At 53.3% G+C, this 13,323-nt stretch overlaps 6 protein-coding genes; 5 read left to right on the forward strand and 1 right to left on the reverse strand.

Moving 5' to 3' along the window:
* The first annotated feature begins 4,796 nt into the window (after positions 1-4,796).
* CHC_T00002945001 (hypothetical protein) lies at positions 4,797-5,078 on the forward strand. The gene has a single exon (XM_005714008.1). The coding sequence runs from the start codon at positions 4,797-4,799 to the stop codon at positions 5,076-5,078; it is 282 nt and encodes a 93-aa protein (XP_005714065.1).
* Positions 5,079-5,099: 21 nt separating this feature from the next.
* On the forward strand, positions 5,100-5,595 carry CHC_T00002946001 (hypothetical protein). XM_005714009.1 is given in 3 exon segments: positions 5,100-5,207; positions 5,304-5,462; positions 5,463-5,595. 2 exon segments carry the CDS (start codon positions 5,100-5,102, stop codon positions 5,460-5,462), a joined length of 267 nt encoding a protein of 88 aa, XP_005714066.1. The 3' UTR covers positions 5,463-5,595.
* A 3-nt stretch (positions 5,596-5,598) lies between these two features.
* On the reverse strand, positions 5,599-8,676 carry CHC_T00002947001 (hypothetical protein). Its single transcript, XM_005714010.1, has one exon. The coding sequence runs from the start codon at positions 8,674-8,676 to the stop codon at positions 5,599-5,601; it is 3,078 nt and encodes a 1,025-aa protein (XP_005714067.1).
* A 522-nt stretch (positions 8,677-9,198) lies between these two features.
* Positions 9,199-10,716, forward strand: CHC_T00002948001 (hypothetical protein). XM_005714011.1 is given in 2 exon segments: positions 9,199-10,146; positions 10,147-10,716. The coding sequence occupies 1 exon segment, from the start codon at positions 9,199-9,201 to the stop codon at positions 10,144-10,146; it is 948 nt and encodes a 315-aa protein (XP_005714068.1). The 3' UTR covers positions 10,147-10,716.
* A 34-nt stretch (positions 10,717-10,750) lies between these two features.
* CHC_T00002949001 (hypothetical protein) lies at positions 10,751-10,939 on the forward strand. The gene has a single exon (XM_005714012.1). The coding sequence runs from the start codon at positions 10,751-10,753 to the stop codon at positions 10,937-10,939; it is 189 nt and encodes a 62-aa protein (XP_005714069.1).
* A 3-nt stretch (positions 10,940-10,942) lies between these two features.
* Positions 10,943-13,272, forward strand: CHC_T00002950001 (hypothetical protein). XM_005714013.1 is given in 2 exon segments: positions 10,943-11,254; positions 11,255-13,272. 1 exon segment carries the CDS (start codon positions 10,943-10,945, stop codon positions 11,252-11,254), a length of 312 nt encoding a protein of 103 aa, XP_005714070.1. The 3' UTR covers positions 11,255-13,272.
* The last annotated feature ends 51 nt before the right edge of the window (positions 13,273-13,323 follow it).

The raw sequence follows: 13,323 nt of genomic DNA on the forward strand, positions 1-13,323 counted from the left end.
CGCATGCCGTTCGGAGGCTCCCTCCGAGACACAACGCGGTAGTGCGTGAGGAGATCGAGAAGATGCAGAAGGCAGGGATCATTACCCCCTCTGTAGCTCCTTGGTCGTTTCCGGTCGTCATCGCAACGAAGAAAGACGGGAAACCTCGCTTCTGTGTTGACTACCGCGCGCTTAACCGCGTGATGAAGGCCGACAAGTGGCCGTTGCCTAAAATGGAAGAGATATTCGACGACCTTGAAGGAAGCCAAGTATTCACTACCCTGGACTTGTTCTCGGGTTATTGGCAAGTGCGGATGGCTTCATGGTGCAAAGAACAGACGACGTTTGTCTGTCGGTATGGGACGTTTCAATTTGAAGTGATGCCATTCGGGCTCATGAACGCTCCTTCAACATTTCAAAGGATGATGGATGGCGTATTCAGAGACCTGCCATTCGTCCGAGTATACCTTGATGACGTGGTCATCTTTTCGAAGTTCTTGGACGTCCATGTTGACCACTTGATTGAAGTGTTCGAGCTGATTGCTCGCAGTGGATTGAAGTTGAAGCTCGCGAAGTGTTCCTTCGCGCAATCACAGACCAGGCTATTGGGGCACGTCATCGGAAAGAAAGGGATCGAGGTGGATCCAGAGAAGACATCGATCATTTGGGACACCCCCGAGCCGCGCACCAAGACGGAGTTACGAAGCTTCCTTGGACTAGCGGGGTATTACCGCCGATTTATCCCTAAGTTCGCAGAAGTCTCTGCATCGTTGCATGCTGCTACTTCTACCAAAGTCGAATTTGAATTTACGGAAGGGATGCGGACCGCCTTCCAGGAGTTGAAGAAGAGGGTGACGTCTCCTCCGCTTTTGGCGCTCCCGAAGTTTGACGAACCCTTCGTGGTCGAGACAGATGCATCCAACATGGCAGTGGCAGCAGTTCTGGCTCAGAAGAAGGAAGACAAGAAGTTTCACCCGATACAATACGCCAGCAAGACGATGACGGAGACTGAGACGAAGTACCCCACCTGTGAGAGAGAAGCGTTAGCGGTGATCTTCGCGCTAAAGAAATTTCGGGTGTATTTGCTCTCAACGCAAAAGTACAAGTTGATTACGGATCACCAAGCGCTTCAGTATGCGTTCAAAGAGAAGGACATACACGGTAGACTCGCCCGTTGGTTGGATTTCCTGGCGGAGTACGAATTCGAGATATTGTACCGCCCCGGCTCAAAGAATTGTGCCGCTGACTTTCTCTCGCGTCTACGAAAAGACGATGGCAGGCGCGAGGATGATGAGGGGGACCTGATATGTGCTGCCGCTTTTGCGAAAGGAGATATACTGGAAGACATGGAACCTCATGTGCGGGACACGTACCGTTATCTCGAAGGAGAAGAGATGGTCGAGCAAGATGCTGCGCAGAGGCGCAGAATCAAGAAGAACTCCTGGCGGTTCTTCGCCTGGAACGGAAGGCTGTTTCGCAGGACGAAGAATTGGATCAGAACAATCCCCAATCGGGGGACTTGACTGCAGCTATTGCGGTCGCTGCATGACGACATTGGCCACTGGGACGCTACAGCTACGAAGCAGTTCGTCCGTGACAGGTACTGGTGGCCGGGAGTTCACGTTCGTGGATGTGAAGGCTGCCAAAAGGCTGCGCCCATCCCGACGTACAAGAGCACGGCGGTGATACCAGTCTCTCAGCTCTTTGAGACATTCTCGATAGACTTTGCGGGACCCCTTCCCAAGACGAAGAACGGAAAACGTTACATCCTGATAGCGGTCGAACATCTGACTGGTTGGCCCCTGGCTTGGGCAACCGAGACCGCTACGTCTGCGGAAGTTGTCAAGTTCGTGAAGGAGGAGATCATCCATTCGTTTGGTCCACCTCGGACTATAGTCTCAGATAACACAACATGTTTCAGCGACAGCGTTGAAGAACTTCATGGCACAACAGGGAATTTCATGGAAACCGGTCCTCGCCTATGCTCCCATGTCCAACGGAAAAGCGGAGCGTATGGTTGGGACCATCAAGCGTTCAATTCGGAAGACGCTATTAGATCAGGGCGCCGCTACCTCTAAATGGGAATCGGCGTTGAAACAGATTCTCTACGGGTACCGTCGGCGCCGACTGTCCGACGGGTTTTCCCCGTTCGAGTTGATGTATGGAGTTAAGCCGCCCTCGCAACCCCAAGCCGAGTCGAACCAAATCCGATGGGGGGGCGTTGAGGGGCGCAACTTGGAACTGTTAGCGACCCTCGCGCTCCGAGCGACGAGGACTGCTAAGCAACTGGACAGGACGAGCAAGAAGATGGCAGTTATCTCACAACGCCAATTTGACGTAGGCGACCAGGTTCTGGCTGCCCGAGGAACAGCCTTAGGAGGGCTACGGAAGTGGCCTTTAGGAGAATTGAAGTACTACGGCCCCTGCAGGGTAGTACGGGCAAAACACTCGCGGTACACACTCGTGTCGCCGGGTTTGCACTACAGTCGACGGGATATCCACGCAAGGCGTTTAATCCCCTTTATTCAGAAACCCGCACATCTTATGTAAATGTGATGCATGGGGGAATTGCCCCATGGACTGGTGCGGGGATGACTACGAGGAGTAGGAGGACAGAGACGATGTGGTTGAGAAACTTCGCTGGGATTGGACTCTCTGTGCGTTTTAAAGTCCGTGAGAAGAGTTGTTGAGGGTTAGGGAAAGAGTCGAAATGAGACATCAACGGGAGTCAAGGTTGTCCGATGGAGAGGGGGCATTGTGCATTCTAGCGGAATGAGGAAAGAGGAGGCCGTTCGATCAAGGAACGTCGATGCTATAGGAGTTACTGTGACGCAAGGGCTGGCATTGTGAGCTGTGAAGGCGGCGGAATGGTCGGAACGACTACAGAAGAGGTCTACATGCAGGGTGCGTCGGTGTATAGGCGGCTGAGAGACACTGGAACTACGGCAGCGTATGGTTCAAACGGATTAGTGCATAATTCATGCGTGAGTTGGTGAATCTCTGACCGCATGCAGCCTTGCATGAGAGCCACAGGTCGTAGGATTGATCAGTTGATGCGACCGTCACGTAAATGACGAGTTTGTCGAGCCAAAGGGCGATGAAAGCATGCCCAACTTGTTTCTCGATCTGGTTCTGGAAAGATTTCACTGAAAGTCAGGCCTGGGAGTAGCCGTTGAGGATGGTAAGTCGTCTTGGTCCACGAGAAATGACGTAATCCACTCAGGGTTACAGTTCGCCGGTTATCGTAAAACAGTGGTTGCTAATTTCTCCGCGACGTAACGAACGCGGCCGAATGTTCAGACGACGCGGAAACCACGCGGCCCGAGGCAAAGGCGACGCGAGACGAACGCAGGCCGCCTTGCTACCCAGCGCAAGATGTTGGACTTTCTCGCCAGTGGAAGCCCTCGCCGTCTGCTTGGTCCGAGGCATGTCGCACAGAGAGTACCGCCCGAAGGACCACAGACCTCTCGTGCGTGGCTCAAAACGCGGCGCGTTTCAACGAAGTCCCGAAACGGGAACAACGAGAAACGGAGGCTCAGGCGACGCGGAGACCACGCGGCCTGAGACTCAGACGGCGTCGGACGATTAACGGCCGGAGGCCCGGGAGACGCGGAGACGACGCGACCCGAGGCAACGGTGACGCTAGACGTAAAAACCACAAGTTCGGGCGACGCAGAGACCACACCGCCCGAAGTTGAGGCTGAAGTGCCGGGGGCGGCGCGAGAAAGAAACGATGCGAGCGTAGTCGGCGCAAGATGGCGGTGGAGCGGATGAAATAGAAGGGAGCTAGGTTCGGTGGAAGGTGGAGAGACGGTGGCCGGGGGGGCCAGAGCGGTAACGCGAGGAAGCGGGGCCAGTATATTTACGTGCAGCGGCAGCCCCGTGGTCTGCCCTGACGAGGGGGTCATGTGAGATATTTTTAGGGAAATATTTGCATTTTACGGTAGAGGGAGATTTTATTTGAATTTTAGAGAAGCGCACGCGGACGGCCCGGCGGAATCCGGGCCGGACGCGTGGACGCTTCTGGAAGGAATTTCGTAGAAATAAAAGAGAGAGGGTGACGGGCGCTGCGGGGAAGGGGGGACGACACTCGGCCAACCCTCACCACGAACGGCACGCTCCCCAGAACCGCCTCCCCCATTTCACCGACAACAACTGTCGTGCGACTGACACCACTTCGGGTGGACACTTCCCTTGGAGATATGCCGCGCCGCAGGAGCTGTAATGCTTTTCCCGTCTGATACGCTCTTCTTTTCATTTTGCAAGCTTTTTGTTATGTGCGATCAATTTGAGCGCGCATGGAGCTCGGCATGTTCGCACCACCGATCAGGAGCACTGTCTACGGAAGCATGACGGAGTGGGGAGAGGGGCGGTAGGCATTGAAGGAGGGGTGTGTGTGTGTGTGTGTGTCAGATAAAGAGGTTCGAGGGCGGGGTACTCAAAAATATATTGTCTAGAATTGACCCTTTTCCAGAAATGAACCAGTGAGGACGGTACTGTAACCGGTCGCGGAACAATGGCATGACTTGCTGGCGCATCTTTTGCGGCAGCAGTGCAAATGGCTGACCTCAGCAACTGCTCGTTGGGATCGGAGCGGTATTGAGAGCGACAGAGCAATGGAGGCAGGCCCTCGTCCAGCAGAATGATGCATGGTAAGACATGTGATGAATGTGCTCCACTACGCTTCGTCCATACCCAAGAAAATCTTGAGAATCCTTGGCATCAGGGTTCGTCTGTACCATACTCCATACTTCTGTACGTACACTGGGTCTCCAGCAATATACACCCGATATCGCAGGTGCAAAATCTGAAGCATCATGAATTCCGGACGTCCATTGGCTAAAAGCGTAACCTGGTCCATTAATCCGGCCCACCGATTGGTCATCAAAACCACATCCGGCACCTTCTTGCATCCGACCATTCCGCAAGCTTCACGAAAGCACCTCTGCGTAGACACGAACATACATGACCAGCCTACTTTCTTGGTTTGGTGTCGAAGGGCAAGAAGGGACACGAAACGGCAAGACTCAACTTCGTACTGGTTCGTGTATGCCTGTCCCCAGGACGAGCCCTCGAAACAAAACCCCGTGGTCACTTAAGTCGCGCCTCTCATCGTTGGGATGACCGCATCGGAAAACGTTCCTCCGAATGCCCCCATGCGTCCATGCTGGAGATGTCGCAAGTGCCAGGCACTCCAGTCGAGAATTGAGACAGTTGGAAACGAATACGTGAGTGCCTCCGTCCTGCTATACAGTAGCGCATGATCTGTGGTTAAGTCGCCTTGTTAACAATCTAATCATTGCTTGTGCTCGTCCAAATTGTAGGATTCCATCCGAGAATATTTGCTTAAGGATGCAAAGCGGCAACCGCAGCAAGGGGCATGTGCGCCCATAGACGACGAATTGCGGGAACAGGTTACCCAGCTCCGCATTACCATAGACACTATTGTCAGGAGTCAGCTCTTTGAAATTCTTGACTCCTAAGTAGTACTTCGTGGATGAATCCAGGCAAGGCGGGACGCACGCGCCTTTGTGTCATGGGCAGGCCTTTAGATCTCTTCCATTGTCCCGGGCGACTAGTTTACATGAATGTGCCATCAAAACGTATTTATTAGCAGAGTCAACTTGCTTTTGCATTGGCCGGTGCCGGATCTGTACTTGCTGGCCCTGATGCGCCCGCTCCAGACGATGAGCCAATGTCCATTGGTGTGTCTACAGGTTTAGTCATGGCTGCGGCAGCCTCGGCTAGGCCAGATTCGTCAACCCATTCAGGATTTTTCCGCAAAACTACAACACCCTCCAAAGATGCCGCACTAGTTAGGAATTGCTCTGTTGCCATCTCGCCTCTCTCCCCAGCTGCAAGCAAAACCGGAGTTGTATGCGTTTGGAACCCTGTGATAGACTTTGGCCGTCCCGCTTGACCCACGGTATCCACAGCTTGACCAACGCGTACATTCGTCTCTTTGAATTCCATCTTTTCGTCCACTGTGAAAACCATCCTCGGCTTTGTTGCCAAGGCCAAGAAGTAGAGAAGGAAGTGATTCTTCCCAAAAACAGTACCTTTCATGTCCAGACACGAAAACAGCACAGTTAATATACCTCCTAGAGCTGTCTTGCTTTCGAGGAACCTTCCGTCACCGTAGAATGGGCTCATAGTTACAAGACCCTTTCCAGCGTGAAGCACCCCTTGAGCGATTCGAACCAAGAAAAGGGATGAGGGTTCCTTCGAGTAATATACGGAAAGCTGTCGCAGTATTCCAGCAATCCTTGAGTTATTAGTTCCGGCGCCAATCAGTCCTAATGCAAAAATAGCTGACTGCGCGACGTCCATGTCCGAATCATGCGTGAACTTGGACAGTAGATCCATCAACGTTATTTTTGGATTGCTCACACTTAATAGACCGATTGCAAGAGGTACCACTCTTCGAATGACCGGATCACCATATTGCAGAAGGTGATCAAATGTGCGGATAAGCATTTCTGCCCCGAGCTCTTCGCCCATCGACACCATAGCTAATCCTAATACCGCCACAGCTTGTTCAGCCGTGGCAATTCTCAAAGTCTCTTCGCTGCTCATTGTCCGTGATGTATCTGACCCGTCGTCATCGTTCGAAACACCAACAGAGTCTCCAGCGGCTTCGGCTTCGCTTCCAGCTTGATTACTGGCATCAGATCGCGACCCATTCGCACCCGTGCTGACATCGGGGTTGCCGTTACCTTGCCCTTGACCATTGGCGTCCACTTCATCATCATTGTTGATGTCATTGGCAGGGTGCTCGCCGCAGATCCCAAGGAACTTTTGGACTTTTTCGACATTCCCGGAGCTGCAGTAAGCACATGCTTGAAGCGTAACTGAAGTAACTCGCCCGATGAGAGATTCTTCACCCACCATGGCCTTAATCAATTCGACGACGATCTCGGCAGCTTCTTGACGGCCCAAATACAAGAAACCGAGTGCCAGCGGTAAAAAGATCGGCAGCAGAGGTTCCTTCGACGTATCATAGGATTCCTTTCTATCGGAAAGCACTTGCAACAGCTCCATTGACAGATCTTCGTCACCGGAACCTATATACACAAGGCCCAGAGCCAATGCGGCGATTGAAGCAGTGTCTTCGGGCATCTTCGGATCCATGAGCACCGGTAAAACAACCTCCTTGACCTTCTGTTTGTTCGTGCCAGCATATGCCATAGCCAATCCGGCAATAGCACCGTGACGAATTGAGGGAATCGCCGAGGTCACGTCGTCCGACAACAGCCCCAACGCTGGATCCATTTCATGGCGAACATTTGCAGAGAGAATACCAATCGATAGCAACGAGCCGGCACGCACGTAATCTTGTTTCGCATGCATGTACTTATCAACGTCTGCGAGACCACCGTCGACATCCCATAGCATAATCATACCTAAGGATGCGGTCGCTGACATTATACCGTGTTCCTTGTTTTTGTATATCCATCGAATACTGGAATCCATCATCAGCTTATCCTTGCCAAAGCCCATGTTGACGAAAGCGTTAACGAAAGTGCTCGCCAAGTTTGTTCTGGCTGACTCGTTTGCTGCAACTGAGGGTAAACGTGAGTCTAGTAGATGCGTTTTGTAGATGTCTTCAGGTACTTTGGGTTCCAAGACATCCAAATCCTTCGCAAGATGCAAAAATTGCTCAGAGAGCTTGATGTTACTCATGGCTGTTCGAAGATCGTCATCGTCCTCGACGTCCTCATCCAACAAAATACCAGCACGCCCTAAATCAAAAGCCAGCTGCAGTCTGACATGGTAATCAGAGTCCTTCGAGGCACCGGTATAGATTCTTTTGATGACGTCTAGGTCGCCGCGCCGAATGGCCACCTCCATTGCCTCCGGCCGCTTGCCAACCTTCTCGTAGATCTCAGAAGCAACTTTTAAAACTTCTCCGGCTTCGTCCTGATCAGTTACGTAGTCCGAGCAAGACTTGAGGTACAAACACACTCGTGAATAGTTGTGTTCATCAGTGTGGACGACAAGCTTGTTGAGGGATTCGACTTCCATCAGTAGGTCGACAGCCTCCGGTTCGGCATTGGAAGAAATGAGAAACGGGACGATTTCACTGACAAGTGCATGGATTTCGTCGATTGTCGCGGGCGCAAGGATAAACTTGTCTGCGTCACCATCCGTCTCTGTCGACGGGGCCGGTTCTCCATCGACCTGCATTTCATCTAGAATGTCCGTGAGTGTACGGAACTCGGTGGCAATCTCGCCAGCAAGATGACGCACATATTCGTGCCCCCACAAATGCGGGGGGTCCTTCGAGCCGCGAAGCTTGAATCGGAGACTCTCGCAGTTGTCCTCATCGCCCATGGTCATCGCCAGCACGGATAGAATGTCGGCCAAGAAAACCTTGTTTGGACCATCCTTGAGATCGTTTGAGTAGTATTTTCTAAGGGGACCGAAATGCGGGCGTAGGAACTTGAGCGGCTTCGGGACAGAGGTCATAGAGGAAGTCGCGGAGCGGATCTCAGAGCGGATCGTCTCTAAAGCGAGCTTCTGGACGCCTTCATCGTGGTCCATGGTGCGTAAAACCATTAGCTGGAGACGCTCCTTCAAGGCGCGGTCCTCCTCGGACAGTTCGGCATCCGGATCTTCTTCGGCTTTCCCTTTCTTCCCTGGCGGGGCAGGGCCGGAAGGCGGGTCGGCCTTCGGCTTATCGTCGGGTGTTGGCATCTTGGGATCCAGATACGGCGGTTCGTTCAAGAATGAAGCGGGCAGTAAGATAAACAAGATCGCTTTATTCACGATGGATTAGTTCTTGGTGAGGTAGAGGGATTGCGAATGCAGGAGTGTTCGCTTCAGCTGCAATTGGCGCAATGGAGGTGGTACAGAGTGATGGAGCAGGAACGCTGGAGCCATAGGTTTCGATCAAGTTCAACGCATTACAGCCAATAGCTTACACTACATTACTCAGATCTGGGATCCATTCTCACGAAGTGACTTCTAGACGTTTCTACGCTTCTAGAGCATCGTGTACACGGGCAACAGCTATTGAATTTGACCTTTTGATCCATGTCTTTTGCTTGCCATGGCTTGAGGGAACCAGCGAAGCAACAGAAGTTAGAGCTATCTCGGACGGTCGTATGTGACATGATAAAGCTCACCTCGTCTTGGCATCGCGGCAGTCGCACCATTCGCTGAGCACGCTCGTTACGATCGTCCACAACCGAGCAAACACCTCGCAAGTGTACCCCAATGGCGTCCGAAAGACGTCTCAAGGAATCCCTTGAAGCCCTTGGTCTCCTCACCCCGTCCGACCCTGCCCCTACCACCCCAACGCTCTACCCGTCGATAGCTTGCACTATTGCGGAGGAACTCGACCCTTCCTTCCCACCGACACCCCCTGACCTTGAGTCCCACCTCGAGCCCCTTCTACGACGCCTGGGCTACTTGGGGGACCCAGCTTCCCCCCTTCCTGTCCTCTCATTCTTGTCCTCTGCCCTTTGCGCACACCGCATCCTCGCCTCGCGCGACGTACAGGCCAAGCTCCCGGCAGATAATCGCGACGTCATCCTCGCCGCCGCTGTCTCCCGCCTGCAGGCCGCCATTCCGCACCCGCATCGTGCGGCGCCGGAGGATGCCGAGCAGCTTGCGGCATTGATGCAGTCGCTGAGTTTAGCAGTGGAGAAGCAGGTTGCAGAGTCTGCTGGCGTCGATACGCTGTTTGGGCGCCGACTGTTGGATGAAGAAGAGGTCGCGATGGAGGCCGGCGCTTGTGAGAGCTTGCGGAGAGAGTTGGTGAAGGAACATGATTTGCGGAAGCGGCTCATGCTGCATCGCTTCGAAGTAACTGTCGGCGCGTTCTCGCAGAGTGAACGTGCGGACAATACCAAGTTTGACACAATCATGGAGGGGGTGCGGCAGCTGGCGGGGGAGCAGGGGGAGGTGTCTCACTTTGAAGTTTTGGCTGCGAGGGAGTGGGCGCTGAGACCGGAACGCGCGGTGGCGAGCATGGATGAGAGCGGGGTTAAAAATGTTGTCATGGGGAGCGTGCCGGATAGAGGTGGGCGGATTGGGAGAGGGGCTGGCGCAAAGATGCCCGGCTTCAGGGCCAGGATTCCGTTAACAAATGACCAGGGGAAGGGGAAAAAAGGAAAAGATTGGAAGGGGAAGGGCGGCAAGCGGCAAAGAGGGCGGGTGTAGTGACTTGAAGATGACAGGATGCCGAGAAGCAGTTCATTCAGCTCTTGCATGCTCGTGAGTGTATGCTTGTGCTGGTGGGTTCATATATGGTACTGCACGTTGAAGGTAGAACTACACAGTACCGTAACAAGCTGTTCTACCATCTGATATTGGTGATATGAGAACGCTGCAGAAGCGAATCTTCTGGCCTTCAACGTAAGTGCCTGGAGCCGCCAACCACGTGGAGATCCATCCGCATGCTGCCTACCGAGAAGCGCAGACGACTTTCCTGTCAACATTTTGGTCACTTCACGTTAGCCGAGCCTCGGTACTCAAGCGGCCACATCGCATGGTTTTCATCCAGCTCTTGGGAGGCGCGTCTGCTATACGGTAGAAAGGAGCACCATCAAGTTTTGAGTATATTCTTTGACGTGTATACAGCGGTTGACGTCTTTGTGGATTCAGAAAAACGTTGTCGGGTAGCTCTTTATAATCGTTATGTTCTGAAACAGAGCTGTTCGTTCGTTTGCGTGCATTCTTATAAAGCCAACAAATACGCACTCTGTCGTTGTGCAAAGTTCGGCAATTGTCTCTCAAGCTTCGAATGTAATGAGAATGATCATGCATGCAACCCAAGGCGCCTCTGGCACGTCTTGCACGTAGCGGATGTCCGGAAGCCGTAAATATGTATCACAGAATGTGCCTGTTGTTCCAGTGCCAGCGGCGAAAGGTGGAAAATTTCTGCTCACCCCCGCAATCACGAAGGGCATCGTTTTCAATGAAACCGTATACTACATTTGTGTGGGTGAGGTGATGTATGGAGACAAACCTGTTTTCTCGCAGCGAAAAAAAAAAGTTACGAACCCGATTGTCTATGCTCTTTCTCACCCATTGCTTCCCTCACCACCGATCGCAGAGCGCTGCGCCTCTCGTCATCTTGTTCAGCAACTTCAATGAGGCGTTCCATTTCCTCCCAATCCACACCAGCCTGCTTTGCCACCCCGGCGATGAGCCGTGCGCTCATTTCCCTTTCTCCTTCGGCGTCGTTCAGCGAGACGTCCTGCACAGACTCTCGCAGGATATTCGCAGCAAGCCGTCGACCGGGCCCCGATTCTTCCCTCGCGGGTAGCATTGACTCTGCTTTCGTGAGGATGCGCTCTTTCAACTCACCCGCCCTTTCCGCAGAGGACCCCTCCCGCAATGCCACCCCCTCGGGCAAGTTAGATGCAGAATCTGACTCTATGGACAAGCCACGTGCTGCTACAGCCTGACGCACCAACTCGCCGCGCTTCTTGTACGAATCTGCTACTGCATTGGCGCTCTGCACGCGAGCGTTAGCTCTCGCCGTTTGCATCCTGAGCACCGTCTATCGTGGCAAGCCATACGTCGCAAAAGTCAGTGATTTCTGTGGCGCAAACGGCCCCGCGGCGCAAGTCTCCAAATGAAGCGCCCGTGTGCGCCGAACGTACTCTCTCAATCTGTGCCTTCTGCACCTCTGACAAGACGCGCGCGCGCACAGCGGCGCGCTTGAGCTTGAGTGCCGAGCGATGCTCCGCCCGCTTCAATACGCGGTATGCATGCATGGCCTCTGAGGTGCGCTGGTATAGCAGGGTCCGCTGCAGGAAGCGCAGCATGGTGATCGCCGCGAAGAGAGACCCCGCAGGTCGTCGAGCCAACGATTGCGGAGATGGAAGTACTGCGCCACAGAAGGGGTATCTGCTGCGATGTTAATGAGAGTGAAGAGAGTGGCGAAATTGAGGGGATGGGATGTGAATCATACCACCGATGATTGTGCGTTGGGAAATTTTGCAGATTGGATCAGGAACGAGGAAGGTTGCTTTCGACACTGTCAGAGTACATTGTTGTTGTTTATTTCGGCGACGCCACCTCTCTGCACGAGCCTCTTGCCTTTCTGCATGAAGCCGCGGGCTTCCTTCAAGAAGAAGAAAAGTTAGGAGACATGCAAAGTTATCCCTGGCCAGAAGGATACAAGCTCAAAGAGCTAATTACAATGCTGTATTGTAGGAATAGGGGACGAGAGTGATTTGCAAAAAATTATTTTTTTATTCCCGTTGAAGAAAAATTTTCCGGCGGCGCCGAGAGACAAAGCATTGCTTGCACCTCAATTAGTTTACCGAAGGCTGATTTCTGTCCGGCGCAAGAAAACGGGTTCAACATGCGTCTGCTAACGCACAACATGCTGCAATGCCCGCGAACGCTGGCGTACCCGCTGGAGCTGGAGATCGAGACGTGCGACGAGGTAGACGTGGAGTACTCTGCGGCGTTTATCCGACGGATGCTACCGCGGGTGAACTGGGAGGTGTTCCTGGCGGCGGCGAAGCAAATCCCGGACGCCGAGCTAGTGGGCATGCTGCCGGCGGTGGCGCCGGGGGACGACGCGCCGGATGACGGGGACGTGCTCAAGGCCGTGCATCGAGCGCTGCTGCAGTGGCACGTGGTCGACGGGAAGCTGTCCGCCGACGGCGTGCGCTATACTGTGAGTAATGGGATTCCCAACTTGGTCATCACTGAAGTACGGAAGGAGGACGCGAGGGAGGATGGGGAGGATGGGGAGGATGAGGTGATGCAGGATGACGGGAAGAGCGCGGAGTGAAAAGAGACGCGCACGCGGGAGGGAAGCAAATAGAAGATGCTCGTTTTCAAAATGGTCTCAATGCGCGACTAGGATTCAGGGCGCAAGTGCACCACATACCTCTTCGCTTCAAGGTGAGGAATGGGGTTCCGAACTTGGTTGATGTAGAGGTGCGGGAGGAGAAAAGCGAAGGTGGAGGATGAGGAGGGTGAACGGAAGAGGCTTTTTTTACGCAAAGAGGTCTCCAGTCCACGCCGTCACGGGTGTCGGGTAGGACCAGTGGTTCTGGTCTTGACAGCACACGTGTCGTTTCAGACGATGGGAACAAGTTTTCAACGTCGCCAGAAAGACAGGTTTTGGCATAGGTGTACAGGAGTCGCTCGATGCAAGAATAGAATAAGTGTGGTGGAGGCGTTGTGTCTTCTACAGTATTCTTTACGGAGGAAGTGCAGCACCGTATGACAAAGACAGAGAATCAGATGCAGTTGTGAGAGCGCCTTCGGTATCCGCTGTTTGCTATTTTTCCGTTATTTAATCAAAACGTTTTTCAGTCGCTAATCAAAACCCACCACTGGAGATCGCAACAGTCACAATCCTTCCGCAGT

This window comes from Chondrus crispus, genomic scaffold, assembly GCF_000350225.1.
Source record: "Chondrus crispus Stackhouse genomic scaffold, scaffold_163, whole genome shotgun sequence".
Taxonomy (NCBI): domain Eukaryota; phylum Rhodophyta; class Florideophyceae; order Gigartinales; family Gigartinaceae; genus Chondrus; species Chondrus crispus.

Bases quoted from the DNA above. Each gene is read 5' to 3' on its own strand.
- CHC_T00002945001 (XM_005714008.1), top strand. From the start codon at position 4,797: ATGAATTCCGGACGTCCATTGGCTAAAAGCGTAACCTGGTCCATTAAT.
- CHC_T00002946001 (XM_005714009.1), top strand. From the start codon at position 5,100: ATGACCGCATCGGAAAACGTTCCTCCGAATGCCCCCATGCGTCCATGC. The intron at 5,208-5,303 runs GTGAGTGCCTCC...TCCAAATTGTAG, and splicing joins AGACAGTTGGAAACGAATAC to GATTCCATCCGAGAATATTT.
- CHC_T00002947001 (XM_005714010.1), bottom strand. From the start codon at position 8,676: ATGCCAACACCCGACGATAAGCCGAAGGCCGACCCGCCTTCCGGCCCT.
- CHC_T00002948001 (XM_005714011.1), top strand. From the start codon at position 9,199: ATGGCGTCCGAAAGACGTCTCAAGGAATCCCTTGAAGCCCTTGGTCTC.
- CHC_T00002949001 (XM_005714012.1), top strand. From the start codon at position 10,751: ATGCAACCCAAGGCGCCTCTGGCACGTCTTGCACGTAGCGGATGTCCG.
- CHC_T00002950001 (XM_005714013.1), top strand. From the start codon at position 10,943: ATGGAGACAAACCTGTTTTCTCGCAGCGAAAAAAAAAAGTTACGAACC.